At 49.0% G+C, this 15,382-nt stretch overlaps 2 protein-coding genes across 2 annotated transcripts in view; both read right to left on the bottom strand.

Annotated features, from left to right (window-relative positions):
* The window catches only part of LOC125941011 (calcium-activated chloride channel regulator family member 3-like), a 226,166-nt gene that overhangs the window by 69,589 nt on the left and 141,195 nt on the right, over nt 1-15,382 (bottom strand). The gene's annotated exons all lie outside the window — the stretch shown is intronic.
* The window catches only part of LOC125940927 (calcium-activated chloride channel regulator 2-like), a 68,653-nt gene that overhangs the window by 4,428 nt on the left and 48,843 nt on the right, over nt 1-15,382 (bottom strand). Inside the window, exon 5 of the mRNA XM_049657658.1 lies at nt 11,559-11,837. Coding sequence (XP_049513615.1) covers nt 11,559-11,837 — 279 coding nt within the window. The remainder of the gene's footprint in view (nt 1-11,558; nt 11,838-15,382) is intronic.

Below are 15,382 nucleotides of genomic sequence, written 5' to 3'. Positions count from 1 at the left end.
TGGCAGCTCGTCTGCCGTTCTTAGAATGTGTACTGCCTGAGTGTGATACCATTGGTTTGTTTTCCGTGCTTGCGCAGTGTCCCCACGACGTGATCCTCGGCCTAGACTTTCTCTCGACGCACTCAGCCCTTATCGACTGCTCCACAGGTGTCCTTCAATTGGAACTCCCTTTTGACGCCCACGTACTATTGGACACTCCCAGCCGCTTATGTTCCGTCGAGTTCCTCTACCTGCCCCCGCAAGCCGCGCTGCGGTGGCAGGTACAGGTTATGGTAGAAGTTATGGCGCGCTGCGGAACGCGCCATAATCCAAAAGGAAGTCGATAAAATGCTGGCCAAGAACATCATCGAACCATCCTCGAGTCCTTGGGCCGCTCCTGTTGTGCTGGTGAAGAAAAAGGACATCGCCAGGTGATTTTGCGTTGACTATTGACACCTCAACAAGATCACGAAAAAGGACGTCATCCCTAGCCCCGTATCGACGACGCACTCGACTGTCTTCACGGCGCCCAATATTTCTCATCTATTGACTTTCGCTCAGGTTATTGGCAGATTGCTGTTGACCCACTGGACCGCGAAAAAAACGCATTCGTAACTCCCGATGGCCTCTATCACTTTAAAGTGATGCCTTTCGGCCTTTGCAATGCACCGGCCACATTCGAGCGCATGATGGATTCGCTTCTTCGTGGCTTGAAATGGTCAACCTGCGTGTGCTGCCTTAACGATGTCATTGTTTTTCGCCAACATTTGACAGCCATCTTCAGCGCCTCTCCATCATCCTCGAGGTATTCCGCAATGCCGGTCTCCAACTCAACGCCTCAAAAGGCCGTTTCGGACGCCGTGAAATAACCGTACTTGGCCATCTCGTCAACGCGACAGGTGTCCAGCCCGATCCTGAAAAAGTTCGCGCCGTGAAGCATTTTCCTGTACCTTGTTCGGCTAAAGACGTACGCAGTTTTATAGGATTGTGCTCCTATTTCCGACGCTTTATTCGTAATTTAGCCGACATTGCGCGTCCCCTTACGGCGCTCCTCAAAAAAGACGTTGCTTTTACATGGGGCTCACCCCAAGATGCTGCCTTTTCGATGTTTATCGATTCCCTCACGACTTATTCTATTTTAGCGCATTTTGATTCGACTGCACCGACGAAACATTGCACAGATGCCAGCGGCCATGGAATCGGTGCCGTCCTCGCTCAGCGTCAGAGCGGTCACGACTGTGTTATTGCGTACGCTAGCCGCCTCCTGTCCGCACCGAAGAATTACTCCATCACGGAACGAGAGTGTCTTGCTGTTGTCTGGGCTCTCGCCAAATTTTGTCCCTACTGGTTTGGTCGCACCTTTATCGTCGTAAGAGATCATCCTGCCCTTTGTTGGCTTTCTTCGCTCAAAGGCCCTACAGGCCGCCTTGGTCGTTGTGCTCTGCGCCTCCAAGAATACTCCTTTTCAGTGGTACACAAGTCTGGTCAGCTTCATCAAGATGCCAACTGTATCGCCATCCCGCGTATTCCCCTGACGTCACCGAGCAAGACACCAAAGCCTGCGTCTTGTCTATCTCGGACCTTATTAATATATGGGACGAACAACGCCGCGACTCAGCTTTACGGTATATCATCGACCGCCAACTCCGCCACACTCGACCCTTCCCTCCACTTGTTCTTCCTTCAGGACGGCACCTTATACCACCATAATATGCATCCTGAGGACCCTGAACGCCTCCTTGTCGTGCCTGCCCATCTGCAGTCAGCTGTCCTTCGGCAGCTTCACGATGAGCCCACTGATGGTCACCTTGGTGTCACCCGCACTTATGATCGCGTCAGCGGCGTTTCTTCTGGCCTGGTCTCTATCGCTACGTCCAACGATATGTCGCTAGCTGCGAAAAATGCCAGCGCCGCAAGAGGCCAGCTATGTTACCTGCCGGCCTCCTTCATCCTATAGAATGTCATACCGTTCTTTCGTGTTGGGCTCGACCTTCTTGGTCCCTTTCCAACCTCGACATCAGGCAACAAGTGCGTCGCCGTCGAGACCCACTACGTGACGCGATACGCCATTACCCGTGCCCTCCCAACCAGCTGCGCTACGGATATCACCGACTTCCTCCTTCATGACGTCATCCTGCATCATGGTGCTCCTCGACAGCTTCTGACCGATCAAGGCCGATACGTTTTGTCTCGCGTCATCAATGACATCCTTCGTTCCTGCTCTACCCACCACAAGCTCACAACTGCTTATCACCCGCAAACGAATGGACTCACAGAGCACCTGAACCGAACTCTGACCGATATGCTTTCAATGTACGTCTCCGCCGATCACCACGATAGGGACGCTACTTTGCCGTACGTTACTTTCGCCTACAACTCGTCACGACATGACCCCACTGGCTACTCCCCGTTTTATCTCCTGTATAGACGCGAACTTTCTCTGCCTCTCGATACTTTACTTCCTGTCAGCTCACCCTCCACGTACGTTCGCGACGCCATAGCGCGCGCCGACACAGCTCGCCAGATCGCTCGTGAACGGTTCACAGTGTCTCAAGCTTCCCAAAAAGCCGTGATGATAGTCGCCACAAAGAAATTTCTTACTCCCCAGGTGCCCCCGTGCTGCTGTGGTCACCGTCCTGCCACATCGGTCTCTCCGAAAAGCTATTGTCCCGCTACGATGGTCCTTACAGGGTGCTACGTCGTCACCGACGTTACGTATGAGGTTAGCCAGTCGCCGCGCCAGCGCCGTCTGCGCCCTCTGCTATCGTGCACGTTGCGAGACTTAAGCCGTACGTAAGTCGCCCCTCTGGTCCGTCGTAGCAAGCACTGGGTCGGCACTCTCACCTGGGGGGGGGGGGGGGGGGGGGGGGGGTAGTGCCACGAGGCAGTGAAGGGGCTGCTACTGTCGGTCGGACGAAGACGACGGCGACGACGGAGCCAGAGGCGCGCGACAGCCTTGCATCCGTCGCCGCTGCTTGTCGAAACCTTGTATATAGATATACTTCCTAAATAAACGTTGTCCCCGTAACAATTTTATTTTTATCTATCATCATGCAAATTACTTTTGCCAGGTTGTAGATGTCTGGGCAGCTGTGCGGGGGGGGGGGGGGGGTGACCAACTTCGCACGCTCTGAAATCAACGATTTTGCAGGCTGGAAGGTATTGCATTTTTTTATTCCTTTAGTGACTCCGTACTACCGCAGACGCTACTGCACAAATGTCTGCGAAAATGCCGGAAGCTGAAGTATCAAACATGTTTAAATACCTGCGTCAGGAACTGCACAACATGCGTTCAATAAGCTTGAGCGAGAAATGAGGAAACAATGCAGAGAAGTTAAAATGACCCTGAAAACTTCAATGCAAGATTTTAAGAAATAACACACGTTGTTCAGAAATTCAAAGGGAACATTCACAACTTAAGGACCAGAATGCACGACTTACTACTGAATGTGAGCAGATGAATCAATAAGTTGCATCTGTGGGAATGCGCGACTCTCACGCGTCCCCTGATGTTGTTTTCCCCGCATGTCTCCTGTAGTCCGGCTTCTCTGCGTGGCTACCGGCGGTGGTTGCGGCGCGTTGCGAGAGATGGCGCTAGTGTCGCGATGCTAACGCCACCGAAACGCCGGGGTCAATTGGGAGAAAAAGGTCGGAGGCGCTCTCTCTTTGGCTTGGGATCGGCGACGAACACGCACGGACGCTTCGCGCGTGCGCCGGCCCGCTTCGCGCGACCGTCGCGCGAGGCTAAGAGCAGGACACCGGTATGGACGAACACGGATCGTTCGAGCGCGCCACCGTTCGCGTGACTGTACACGCGAACGACTAGGCGATGGTGTCATAGCAGGGGGCGAACGTAGTCGCTCGCTAGCGGGTCGCGGTGAGTCGGACTTCCTTGATTTGTCGCGCGCCCGTGTGAATGTTCTATTGGTTGTAATTCGGCTAGTATGTATTAGTGTATGAAAGGTGCAATAAATGCCCTTTTGATTGTCTGCACTACTGCGTTGTCGTTCCTTTGTCCCAAGAGCACATGTGAGACCCCGCCATCTGGCTGCCCAACGTGGACCTCTTGGGGCATCGGACGATAATTTTAACAGTTTTGCTCGGTTCGAGATGTTTCAACCGAAGCGTAATCCTAGCGTGGATTTTGATCGCTAGTGTCGGCGGTGTGCTTTCTTGAGTGAGGCGACGGTTGCTGTAGCGTGTTTGAACTTTTCAACATGCTAAGCCTTTTCGCGAGTGTTTTGAAGTACACTCGTCGGTACGAGAGCCACGTGGTCTGCATCCTGGGAGAGCGAGGCCTAGCGCCCGCGGAGCATTGGCAAGCCTGAAGCGAGTGAGTACGGAAGCCTCGTGGGTGGTCCGAATTTCTTATGTAAATAGCTTCTTCTATATCTTTGACTTCGGAAGTCGAGGCTCAGGGAGCCGGGTGGCCGCGGGCCACGGGTGCCGCTACGGGCTGACTGGTATTGCGGCCTGGCACCGGGCGCTCCGACACCGTCTGGGACGGTGGGCGCCGTCAACTCGGATGCTGTGTGCACCGAGCGGAGTAGGACCACCTCACAGAGCTAACGTCTCTTCGCGGCTGCCTGTTCTTGTGCCCATTTTGGGTGTTGTTGTTTTTTTTTTTTTTTTGGATGCCGGTTGTTGTCAAAGTAGCGACGCATTAGGCCTAAGGCTTAACAAAGCCGCCTGTCGCACGTTGAGGGACACAACCTGGTGGACCGTGGTGTTGAGGTGTCGCACATTGCTTCCCTCATTAGTTCGCCTAGCACGAATTGAAATTCTCGTTCGACTCAAGAGAGCAAGCTTCGTTCACGTGAACTTAGCATCTGAAATGCCACCCGAAATTTTGCTAGCCGAATTAAACATCGTACCACGTGGGCGATGCGTATGCCGAATTCCTCTCCCTTGCACTACTTTAGTGTTTGTCGAGTGCGTTGAGTGTACGCAGCGTGAGCGGAGTCACCCCTGGTTTGCTGTCACCTGCACATCGTCAGCGCTGCTGCCCCGGACTACAATCGAGCTACCCCAGGCGATGCAGATGCCTGTGGCCAGTTCGGCGCAGCGATTTCGGCGGCCGCCCGTGTCCGGCTCGTTACCCTCGGCGGCTGGGAAAAGAGCCGGCAGTCACCAACGGCTACAGCGGCTCTCGCCGGCAGGGCGCGTCGGCGCGAGCGAAGCTTGCTCGTGCCGACTTCTGCGTCGCCGTTTCCGGAGTCCTGGGCTGGAGTCGTGCCATCGAATCTGCAGACGTGGTGCTGTGACCAACGGATGCCAGCGGTGAACCCCAGAGTCAATGTCGGCTCGCACGTTGTGGATAATGCGTGGACATTTACTCGGCGGCGCCACTGTCGCATGTACTAACTTTTGTTCGCGACGCGCGCGTTGATAGGCCTTGTGACATGTTTCGCCGGCGTATGTGTAGTGATTTAAGGTTGGGGGGATGTGGGAATGCGCGACTCTCACGCGTCCCCTGATGTTGTTTTCCCCGCATGTCTCCTGTAGTCCGGCTTCTCTGCGTGGCTACCGGCGGTGGTTGCGGCGCGTTGCGAGAGATGGCGCTAGTGTCGCGATGCTAACGCCACCGAAACGCCGGGGTCAATTGGGAGAAAAAGGTCGGAGGCGCTCTCTCTTTGGCTTGGGATCGGCGACGAACACGCACGGACGCTTCGCGCGTGCGCCGGCCCGCTTCGCGCGACCGTCGCGCGAGGCTAAGAGCAGGACACCGGTATGGACGAACACGGATCGTTCGAGCGCGCCACCGTTCGCGTGACTGTACACGCGAACGACTAGGCGATGGTGTCATAGCAGGGGGCGAACGTAGTCGCTCGCTAGCGGGTCGCGGTGAGTCGGACTTCCTTGATTTGTCGCGCGCCCGTGTGAATGTTCTATTGGTTGTAATTCGGCTAGTATGTATTAGTGTATGAAAGGTGCAATAAATGCCCTTTTGATTGTCTGCACTACTGCGTTGTCGTTCCTTTGTCCCAAGAGCACATGTGAGACCCCTCACATCCAATGATTAGAGGATTGTTAATCTTGAACAGTAGTCGCGAAACCGGAACGTCCAGATTAAAAGCATCCCTGCCATGAAAGGAAAGAGCTTAAACCATCACGATCGGAAATATCGGAGAAGCAATCAATGAGAGGATGACATGGAAACCCGCCACAGAGCTAAGACCCAACTTAAGCAAATATAGTTGTGCACTTTCGTTACTCAGAAAAACGGAGAGTCTGCATAAAGCATGTCGTAAAGTACGATTGTGCACAGCTGATATCGGCCAACCGCCTAATTCTGCAGTCTTTGTTAACGAACAACTCTGCCCGCAGCTGAACAAGCTGCTTGGTTTAACTGTTGCAATAAAAAATTCAGAGCCCTTCAACTACTGTGTGAAGTTGGAAGCCAGCGAAACTGTGACTATGGTGGGTCGGCTGTAGTGAATACTGCCCCCACAATGAGAATGGGCGTATCGTCGTTGGGTATCACCCAACCGAACATGGCTATCATGAACCTTCTGGTTGAGAACGTTCCGGGGAAGCTGGCGCTAGCGTTGCCGAGGCGTGCACCGCCGTTGTCGGGTTCCGGGAATGCGAGAGGACGCTGACGTTCGGACTCAACATCGCGCTCCCGCAACTCGGGGTCGGCGGCTCTTCACTGACGTTTGGCCTCATCATCGTGCTCCCTCAAATCACGATCTTCCGCTCTTCGCTGACGTTTCGCCTGGGCTTCGGAAGCCCTCACGCTAGAATCGGCACGCCGATGACGAGCCCGTTTCCGAACGCGTTCGCGGCGGCGTTGCTCAAACGCGTTAGGACACGTCATCAGTTGCTCATGAATGGCTGATACCCCCTTAAGCAATGGCTCGTACCCCTGTAAACGCGGCCTCCCCATTACGAAGACAGAAGAGAAGTGAAATTCTATGCTGGAATAATTAGCGGCAACGAAGCCAGCTGTGAAAGGAGAAGACGATGACGAACGTGACAGCAGTGGCACGCGCTCGTGCTCGGCATGGCGTCCAACAGCACGAGCCCCAAGCAAGGGGCGCCAGCGAGCCAGCTGCGGAAGACGACGACGACGACGATCGAGACAATGCTGATGATGATTGTTTTTTTCTACACGCGGACACGAACCTGGGGAACCTAGCCCTTACCAGCTTCGCTGTAAAAAAGAAAATGAATGGTAGTTTTTGTGGATCCGAGGCAGCAATATCTTTGCTCGAAAAAGCGAATCTTAACGAGCGCTCAGAATGTGCCACGTGTCTGACGTAAATTAAGGTAGATTATTACAGATGAAGCTCGAAACTCCGAACAGATTTGGTTTAAAAATTTTTGATAACGGTAACAAGCAGTAGTTGACCCCGCAGGACTTGAGTAGCCTATTCAGTAGAAAAATCGGCAGATGTTTTTTGCTTTTGATGTTATTATGATAACCGAAACATGGTATAAGGGAGATCACGAGGGGCTTAGATTGCCAGGTTACGTGTCTTTCTTTTTGAACAGGCACAATTGAGAGGGTGGAGGCGTATTTCTCCTAAAAAGGACATAAACTGTGAAATTAGTTTGAAATTCTAATTGATGTCTGACGATTACGAAAGTCTTTGCTTGCGATGGAATCAGTTTGTCTTCTGCGTTACGTATCGCCCGCCAAGTGGATAGAATTTCCAGCTTCATCGCTCTTCTAGACGAATATTTGAGCTTGAACGATGATCGCAAATACACTTTGGCACTTGGCATGTGATTTAAACATTGACATCTCAAGTGTGACTAGTGCGGCTACTGAACTTGTCCATTTACTGGAAGCAAGCGCCTTCTAATGTGCCATACACCTACCGACACATATTGAGTGTGACCAATCAACATTGCTTTACGTGTTTGTTACAAATACAAACGAAGAACTCCTAACTTTTGGTGTTATAGAAGCTGATCTTAGCGCCCATTTACCTATTTGAATTTTCATCAATCGCGAGCTACCTTGCACTAAGCACAATCAAACTGTGTCGTCGCGTTTTTGAAATATAAACAGATTCACGCTGCTCAATTTCAAGCAACATCTGGATGAAGTGATGTGAGAAGGCGTATATTCGGAGTCAGATACAGATGTTGCATATGTCGCATTTATCGATACATATAACAAAACAAATGAACAATGTGTTTTCATTACTTCTTGTACCGAAAGCACAAGCGGGAAAAGAACGAGAGATATGGACAACAAAAGATGGTCTTAATGCAATACGCTATAAAAATACACTGTGTGAACGCTTTATGAAATCTAGAACTCTGGACATCAAGGCATTTCATGCACACCAAAACAAAGTCAACAGCATGAAACGAAATGCAAAGAGACTACCTGTGTTAGCTATTCAGCACAGAAATCCTTTAAAAAATATTTTCTGGAAACGTTTAAATACGTTTCAGAACTTTGCTGAATTCGGTAACGAAGCCAACGGTAGATCATTCAAAGTTAGGTGGTCAATTAATATGAGGTCGTTTTTTAGCAAATGCTTTTAATGCATTCCTTGTTACAGCAAGTGACACTCCGTACACCGATAAGTATCTTAGATATTTGGAACCAAGTGTATGTCAAAGTGCTTTTATTACTCCCGCAATTGTTGAAAAAGTTAAAAATCCTCAAAAGTAGCGACATTGACGTCCTTGAAATTCAACTAGCAAAAATTGTCGCCAGTTTCACTACACCTGCTTTAGCATACATTATAAATCTTGTTTTTTTCTTCTGGCATCCTTCTAAAAAATCTTCAAATTGCCAATGTTGCTGTTATTTTCAAGCGTGAAGGTAGGAGCAGATTATCAAACTATAGACCCATTTCTGTTCTTTCCATCGTTTCAAGGTGCATTGCGAAGATGCCACACAATTGCCACACATGTATAATTTTGTAAGCAAGCATAATATTATGACAACGCCTCAGTTTGGCTTCGTCGATGGAAAATCTACCGAATTAGCTCTTCTATATGAAATAAAAATGATCTTCGATTCTTTTGAAAAACAGGCTGATGCTATTGACATTTATGTTGACTTCTCAAAAGCCTCCGATCGGCTTCATCAGAAAGCTTTGCTTCGAAAACGTGACCATTACTGCTTTCGTGCATTACTTGTTAGCCCTTATTAGGACATATCTAGGGCACTGGAAACAACAAGTCACAATAAATCTTTGCTTATTAGATTTCGAAGATATTAGTTTTGGTGTATTAGGGCAGCATACCTGTCCTCCTACTGTTCAATATCTCTGTCAACGATATAGTTCGTGTTGACGAAGCGCTCGATTTGTTACTTATGCAGACGGCACGAGTATATTGTTTCTGAATAACGAATTGGCATTAACAGCAAAGAACACGCTTAATTGAGTATGGAAATGGCTTACCATTTTCTCGTTTACAAGAAACGCTTCAAAAGCAAAAGCCATTTTATTCCGAACTCGAAATAAACCAGTGAACTCAATACCACACTTAATATTGAGAAGTACTGTTACACATTATGCCACGTTTACCATGTCTAGGTGGGACATTATGGCAAACATTATAAGATGGTATGGGATATTCATATCAGTCATGCTGTTAGCACACTTCCAGAGGATTAGGTATTTTAGCTCAGCTGCGTTTTTTGCTTGGCCACAGAAATCAATGTACTAATCTGGGACGCCCTATTTCAGTCACAGCTCACACATGCAGACTTGGTGTGGAGTACCACCACCAACAAAAATATTTCAACATTGCACAGACTGCACAAAAAGATGATTCGCATAATTGGCAATGTCACGTTTCGCACTCGCACCACTCCTGTATTCGATTTACTGATTACAAAACCTTTTGCTCCACTTTATCAGCATTGAAAAATTGCGCCGATATGAAAGAGACTGCAAGAGCCATAACCCTTCCTTTGCTCCCTCGCCAATTTAACCAGGCAATAAAAACGTTACTCCAAGCGCAATAATGATTACTGGCGTATTACTCGATTACAAAGCAATTACCGTCGACAAATGCTGCTTTGTCGACTCCCACAACAACTCAACAGCCAGCCAGTCTGAAACGAAAAATATCGATGCAGGTTACACACCTAACGACACAAAATAAGTGTATAATTTTTTTTATCTGAATAATACAGTTCTGTCACAAATATAACCGCAAACCATAAATATTTTATGCTTTACCTACATGTTGATACGGTATGGTGTTTGGTATGGCACTAGTCTGGTTCTCATAGCATACCATGGTAGTTTTGGTATGGCATTGGTACGTCATGGTGTTTTGCATTGGCTTTTTATTAATTTTTCTTCATTCTTTTCATCCTTTCATCCATTTTTTTCCTTCAGCCAATATCAATACACTGGAGCCTGTTCGGCTATTTTATATATACACATATGTACATTAGGTGCGGATTCTGTATGTCTCATGTACTTTACCATGTACGCATTTAAAAAAAATGTACTCGCATGCCCCACTTTCCATGTTTATGGGGCGCAGTCCTCTGTCAAGGCAATAGCGGCTTTTTGACTGTGTCCCCCGACACTTGATTTTCCAAATATAGATTTTATTTGACTTAATTTGATAGCTAGTTCCATTCGGTAGAAACAGAAATACCTGCCCGCTATAATGCTAGCATCATGAAATCTCGTGGCTAGGCATTTTTTTTTTACTTTGACTCGGTCAAGTGTGTATTTCCCCAGGTATATTCATTCACCTTTACATTCAATTCGTCCCAACTGACCACGTGTACAGGTTCGATTCAAGCATCAAAGTGTCCTTCGGTTACACCACCACCAGCAGCAGCTTGTCTTTATGTCTACTGCAGGATCAAGGCATCTCACAGCGATATCCAATTACGCCTGTCTTGCACTAGCTTATTCCAAGCTGTGCGTGAAAGTTTCCTACACACATCACACCACCTAAAATTATCTCGACTGCGCTTCCCTCCTCTTGGCACCCTTTCTGTAGCAGTAATTTACCACCGGTTACCTGTCTACGCGTTACGTAGCCTACTCAACCCCATCTTTCTTTTAATGTCAGCTAATATCGACTGCCTCTGTTTATTCGCCAACCCACACTGCAGTGTTCTTGCTTCTTCGTACTATACACTATTCAACTTTCTTTCTATCGCTCGTTGCACTGTCCCTAGCTTCTTCTCAAACTTGTTTGTTAAGCTTCAAGTTTCTGCCCCCTTCGTTGGTACCCCTACAATGCAATGACTGTTAGACTTTTCTCTTCACGCATAGTGGTAATTTATCGCTCATGATTTCGTAATGCCTGCCGTATGAGCCCTAAACCATCTCTATTGTTCCGAATGTTTTTTTTTTCGTGATCAGGATCCCCTGTGAGTAATTGACCTATATAGACGTACCCTTGGACATATGCTAGAGGCTGACTGCCAATAACGAATAATCATTATCTTTCCAAGCTATTACCTTTGTATTCTGCATTACAACCTTCAACACTACTCTTACAGTTTTTCGGTTAAAGTCCTCGAATCATTTGCCGCAGTTCATCCCCATTGTTGCTGAACTGGGCAATGTCATCTGCAAACGGTAGGTTGCAGAGTTAAACCACGGTGCGCTTTCAGAGCCAATACCAACCAGTTCCATGGTCCATGTGCTTCCCTGGCCATGTCCAGGTCATGTTCGCCAGAAGAGTGCCGTTTTCTCCTGGTCTCGCCTCAGAAACATATAGGTCCCTGACAGTCATTGGAGGCACCATGTGTTCGTGCAGATCATACGGCACATTGACTGATCCTAGGTCGACCTCCCTCTGGAAAGGGCCGATTGGCTCCCCTGGTGGTGGCGGGGCCGGCTTGAAAGTTCCGTTGCTGTTTGGAAAGCAGCTTACGTCATATTCAGAGCCCGGTTCGCAATGCCCTGCAAATAATGTTGCAATTGAAAATACTGAAGCCCTGTTTCGGTTACGAGACAACACGCGGCTAACCCCTTGCCCTCAAAAACGATACATGTGTAGAGAATTCCTGCGCCATGCTTTATTCGAAGTAAGCGATTTTAAATGGCGAGTAAATAATTGCATCCACTGGTCTCTACCATCGGGCACTAGCCAGCACATATAGCGGCCTCAACTGAAGTAAGCCTCGTCCCCGAAACTGGCGCTTTGCGACTTTGCAGTGGCATTTCGCGTGCACGGGTGTTCGGCATTTCATCTTTCCTTCCCTTGAAATACCTGCCTGTTGTGCCGTAAGTACAGAAACGGGCCGGATAAGTGCTTTAGCAAGACGCCCGGAATTTTCCATCGCAGCGCCAAAAAGCGTCACTAACAAGAGTGGCTCTCGCTGGAAAAACTGCTGATGGAGAAAACGCGTTATGCAAGAAAGAACTTTGGCATACGAGTTCATATTATCGTTAAAGCTCTTAAACGTATAAAGACAACACGCCAGAAAACGCGTGTAACCACCAAGAAAACTTTTACGGCAGCAATCATACGTGACCACACCCACTAGTAAATGCGGCATAAACCCCGCTTCCGGGACAATTAAGCCACCGCATGACACCATATTTCCGCTGGCTTTTTCTGCGCCAGGCTCGGCGAGCTGCAAAGCGGCCTCCAGCAAAACATAGTAGAGATCAATGTTTGCATCTAATGACGTTTGAAAGCCGTTAAGGAAAGTAAACAGTTGAAAGAACGTTCCAATGTGCACTTCAATCACTGCTGGCGTACGCACCTGATAGCTGTTTAAAAAATATATATATATATATATATATATATATATATATATATATATACACGTCTGTCCACTCATACACAAGCATCTTAGTGATTTACGCTACTTCCTGCATCTCGCGATAATTCATTCACATTGCGTGAAGGATTCGTTTATCAACAGAATTTTGTACAAGGAAACAATAGATACTGTTGCGAAAGTCTATGTCCGAGCGGCCACGAAGGTTTCGTGGATGGTGCCGTGCCAGGTGGCAAGAGGAGGAGATATCCAGGGAGATTAGAAAGCTGTTTTATATACACTGTACATGGTATTTTACAAGAAGGGCTCCAGGATATTGGAGCCGTCTACGTGCTAACATCTTTGCATATAGTAGCGTTTATATCTCCGAGCGTTCTACATGGTCGAGCGTCTCTACATGGTCAAGCGTCTCTCACAACACTCAAGTACCGCTCTTTTATCCCTTTCGTTTCCTTCTTTCACACGACGAGGGAATGCACTTTTTCTTCTTAACCAATGACAGTCTTTGATCAGGTGGCCATATCCCGCACGTGATGTGTCGTCGTTTCCCGCCGGGCTCCGCCTCCAATCTTGCTAGGCGCCCACGAACACAGGCAGCGGTTGACACCTTGGGAACCGAACGTTGATGTCGTTCCCCCGGGATTGCCAGACACTGGCCCCTTTCAAGATTCGCCTCTCCATAGCGGTCAGTTCGCGGAACCCGGGAGGGCGGTGGCTGTCTCGAAAGGGCGCCAGATTGGCGCGTCGCAGTCGGCGCCGGGCCTCGTCGTGGTTCGGGCGGCGCTGGTAATTCACGGAACCGCACTGAAGGGGCGACGCTGCCGTTTAGCGACGCATGAGATAGCCTGGAGACCAACTGCTAATCCCTCAGTCCCAGGTGACAATTCTCGGCCGCGAGAAAGGGGCGCCAGATTGACGCGTCTGAGTCGGCGCCGGCCTCATTTTTGTCCCGAAGGACCGCCATACACAACAATACTTAGCTAATTGTTTTTAATACCGCAATCACGCATTTCTTATGGCTTCGCGAAACCCACTATTACGCTTGAGAGGGCTGCGAACGTGGAATAAAATGTTAGATGAGACATTTTGCACAGGAAATTGACCAGTGTGCCTGACAGCGCACACAAACAAACATGAATAGATCACACTCGATGACCGCAGACAACCACTGCCAAAACGCTGGCGTGCGGAGGCGTGGCCGCCGGAACGAGTGAACGTTCCTGCGGTCTATCGCTTTAACGGAAACTGAGGGGCGAAAGCACAGCGCATACAAAGGTCAGAGCCGCGCGGAGATCGCTTGCAAGATACGGTGCGCGCGACAACACCGGCAGCCCGTATCGGCGCAAAGTACAAGAACGCATTTGTTGGGAGAGTAGAAGCCGCTCCCCCCCCCCCCCCCCTTCCTCTCACGCTGCCTTCCCTATTTGCTCCTTCCGCGTGGGAGATTGCGTCTCCAGTTTAACTTGCGCCCGATGGCAAGATACGCATATGGTGCCGCAGCACAGTGTTGCCTCCCACCCCCTACCTACCATACCCCCACGGCCTCTCACGCGACGGCAGTCGCGTTTGCTGTCCGCCGTACGTTGGCTCTCCGTGAAAGCGCGCGTCCCCCACGCGCCTTCACTCGCACATAAGGCGCGCGGGGACGATTTTATCGCCCTTGGACTAAGAACATCCTTAATTTGTATAGCTGTCCACTAATTTGCTATCACAGTCGATGCTTCGTCTTTCGGGCGAAACTGCGACTTTCGTCCGTGGTAGCACACGCCCTTGAGAAAGCCAGCTCGGAGCTCCTAAAACGGGACTAAACAAGGACACACGAGACAGTACCCTTGCTACCAAGCAGAGGTAGGCAAGTGACCTGATTTTTGGTTTTCGTACCTCACTCTAACGACGAATGTCACATGCTGATCTCCCCCTCACGTTCACGTTGGAAAATTTCCCCTCCCTCCCTTGTCTTTTTCCTCAAGTATAAAAAATATACCCGCCTTCGCTTGGCGTCACGTTCATGTTGAAAATGCTACCACCCTTACCTTCACCTTGGTATGCTACAATTTCAAATAAACCATTTACTCGTCCCGTGAGCTTAGTTTTCAAATATGATTGCCTGCCATGCCAATCTCATTGTCGAAGCGTGCCACATTGATTTATTGGTTTGATTATGATGACCTTGACTAAACCAAAGAGTCAGCCGTCCGGAATGCTTGCTAAGCGACCACCACACCTGACGCACTTTTCTTTTCAGTTATTAGCGCGGTAAGTTCACTTTCTAATGCCACAGTCAGACCGTGAAACAAGGCACAGCCCGATATTTGCGAAATCACTAAGGTCAGCTGCTTATTCATTTCTTAGCGACATGGAAGCCTAAACTACGAAGTCCTCGTGACACCCTTGGACAGTCATTTTCATTACCAGGCGCTCTGAAGAATAAACATTGTGTATTGCACGAATGCTGGGATTGTGCTGAGATTCATAGCGGTATGATGGGGATAACATGCATGGATGACAGCATTGCGGTAAGCTAAAACACTTAGGAGGGAGGTTTAGCCTGGGGCCAACTCCGATATCATTCATTCAATGACATCGAAAATGCTGAAGCGCTTTTATGAAGCGACCCCTAGATCAATTTGAATGAAAATTTCTGCATTTGAAAGAGAAAGGTAAAGTCTAGTGACTGTTGGGATACGATTTTTGATTTAGAACCTGGAGATTTTCTTT

Source organism: Dermacentor silvarum, chromosome 10 (genome assembly GCF_013339745.2).
Source record: "Dermacentor silvarum isolate Dsil-2018 chromosome 10, BIME_Dsil_1.4, whole genome shotgun sequence".
NCBI lineage: Eukaryota > Metazoa > Arthropoda > Arachnida > Ixodida > Ixodidae > Dermacentor > Dermacentor silvarum.
Note: the sequence above shows the minus strand (reverse complement) of the source record. Positions and strands in the feature narration are given on the sequence as shown.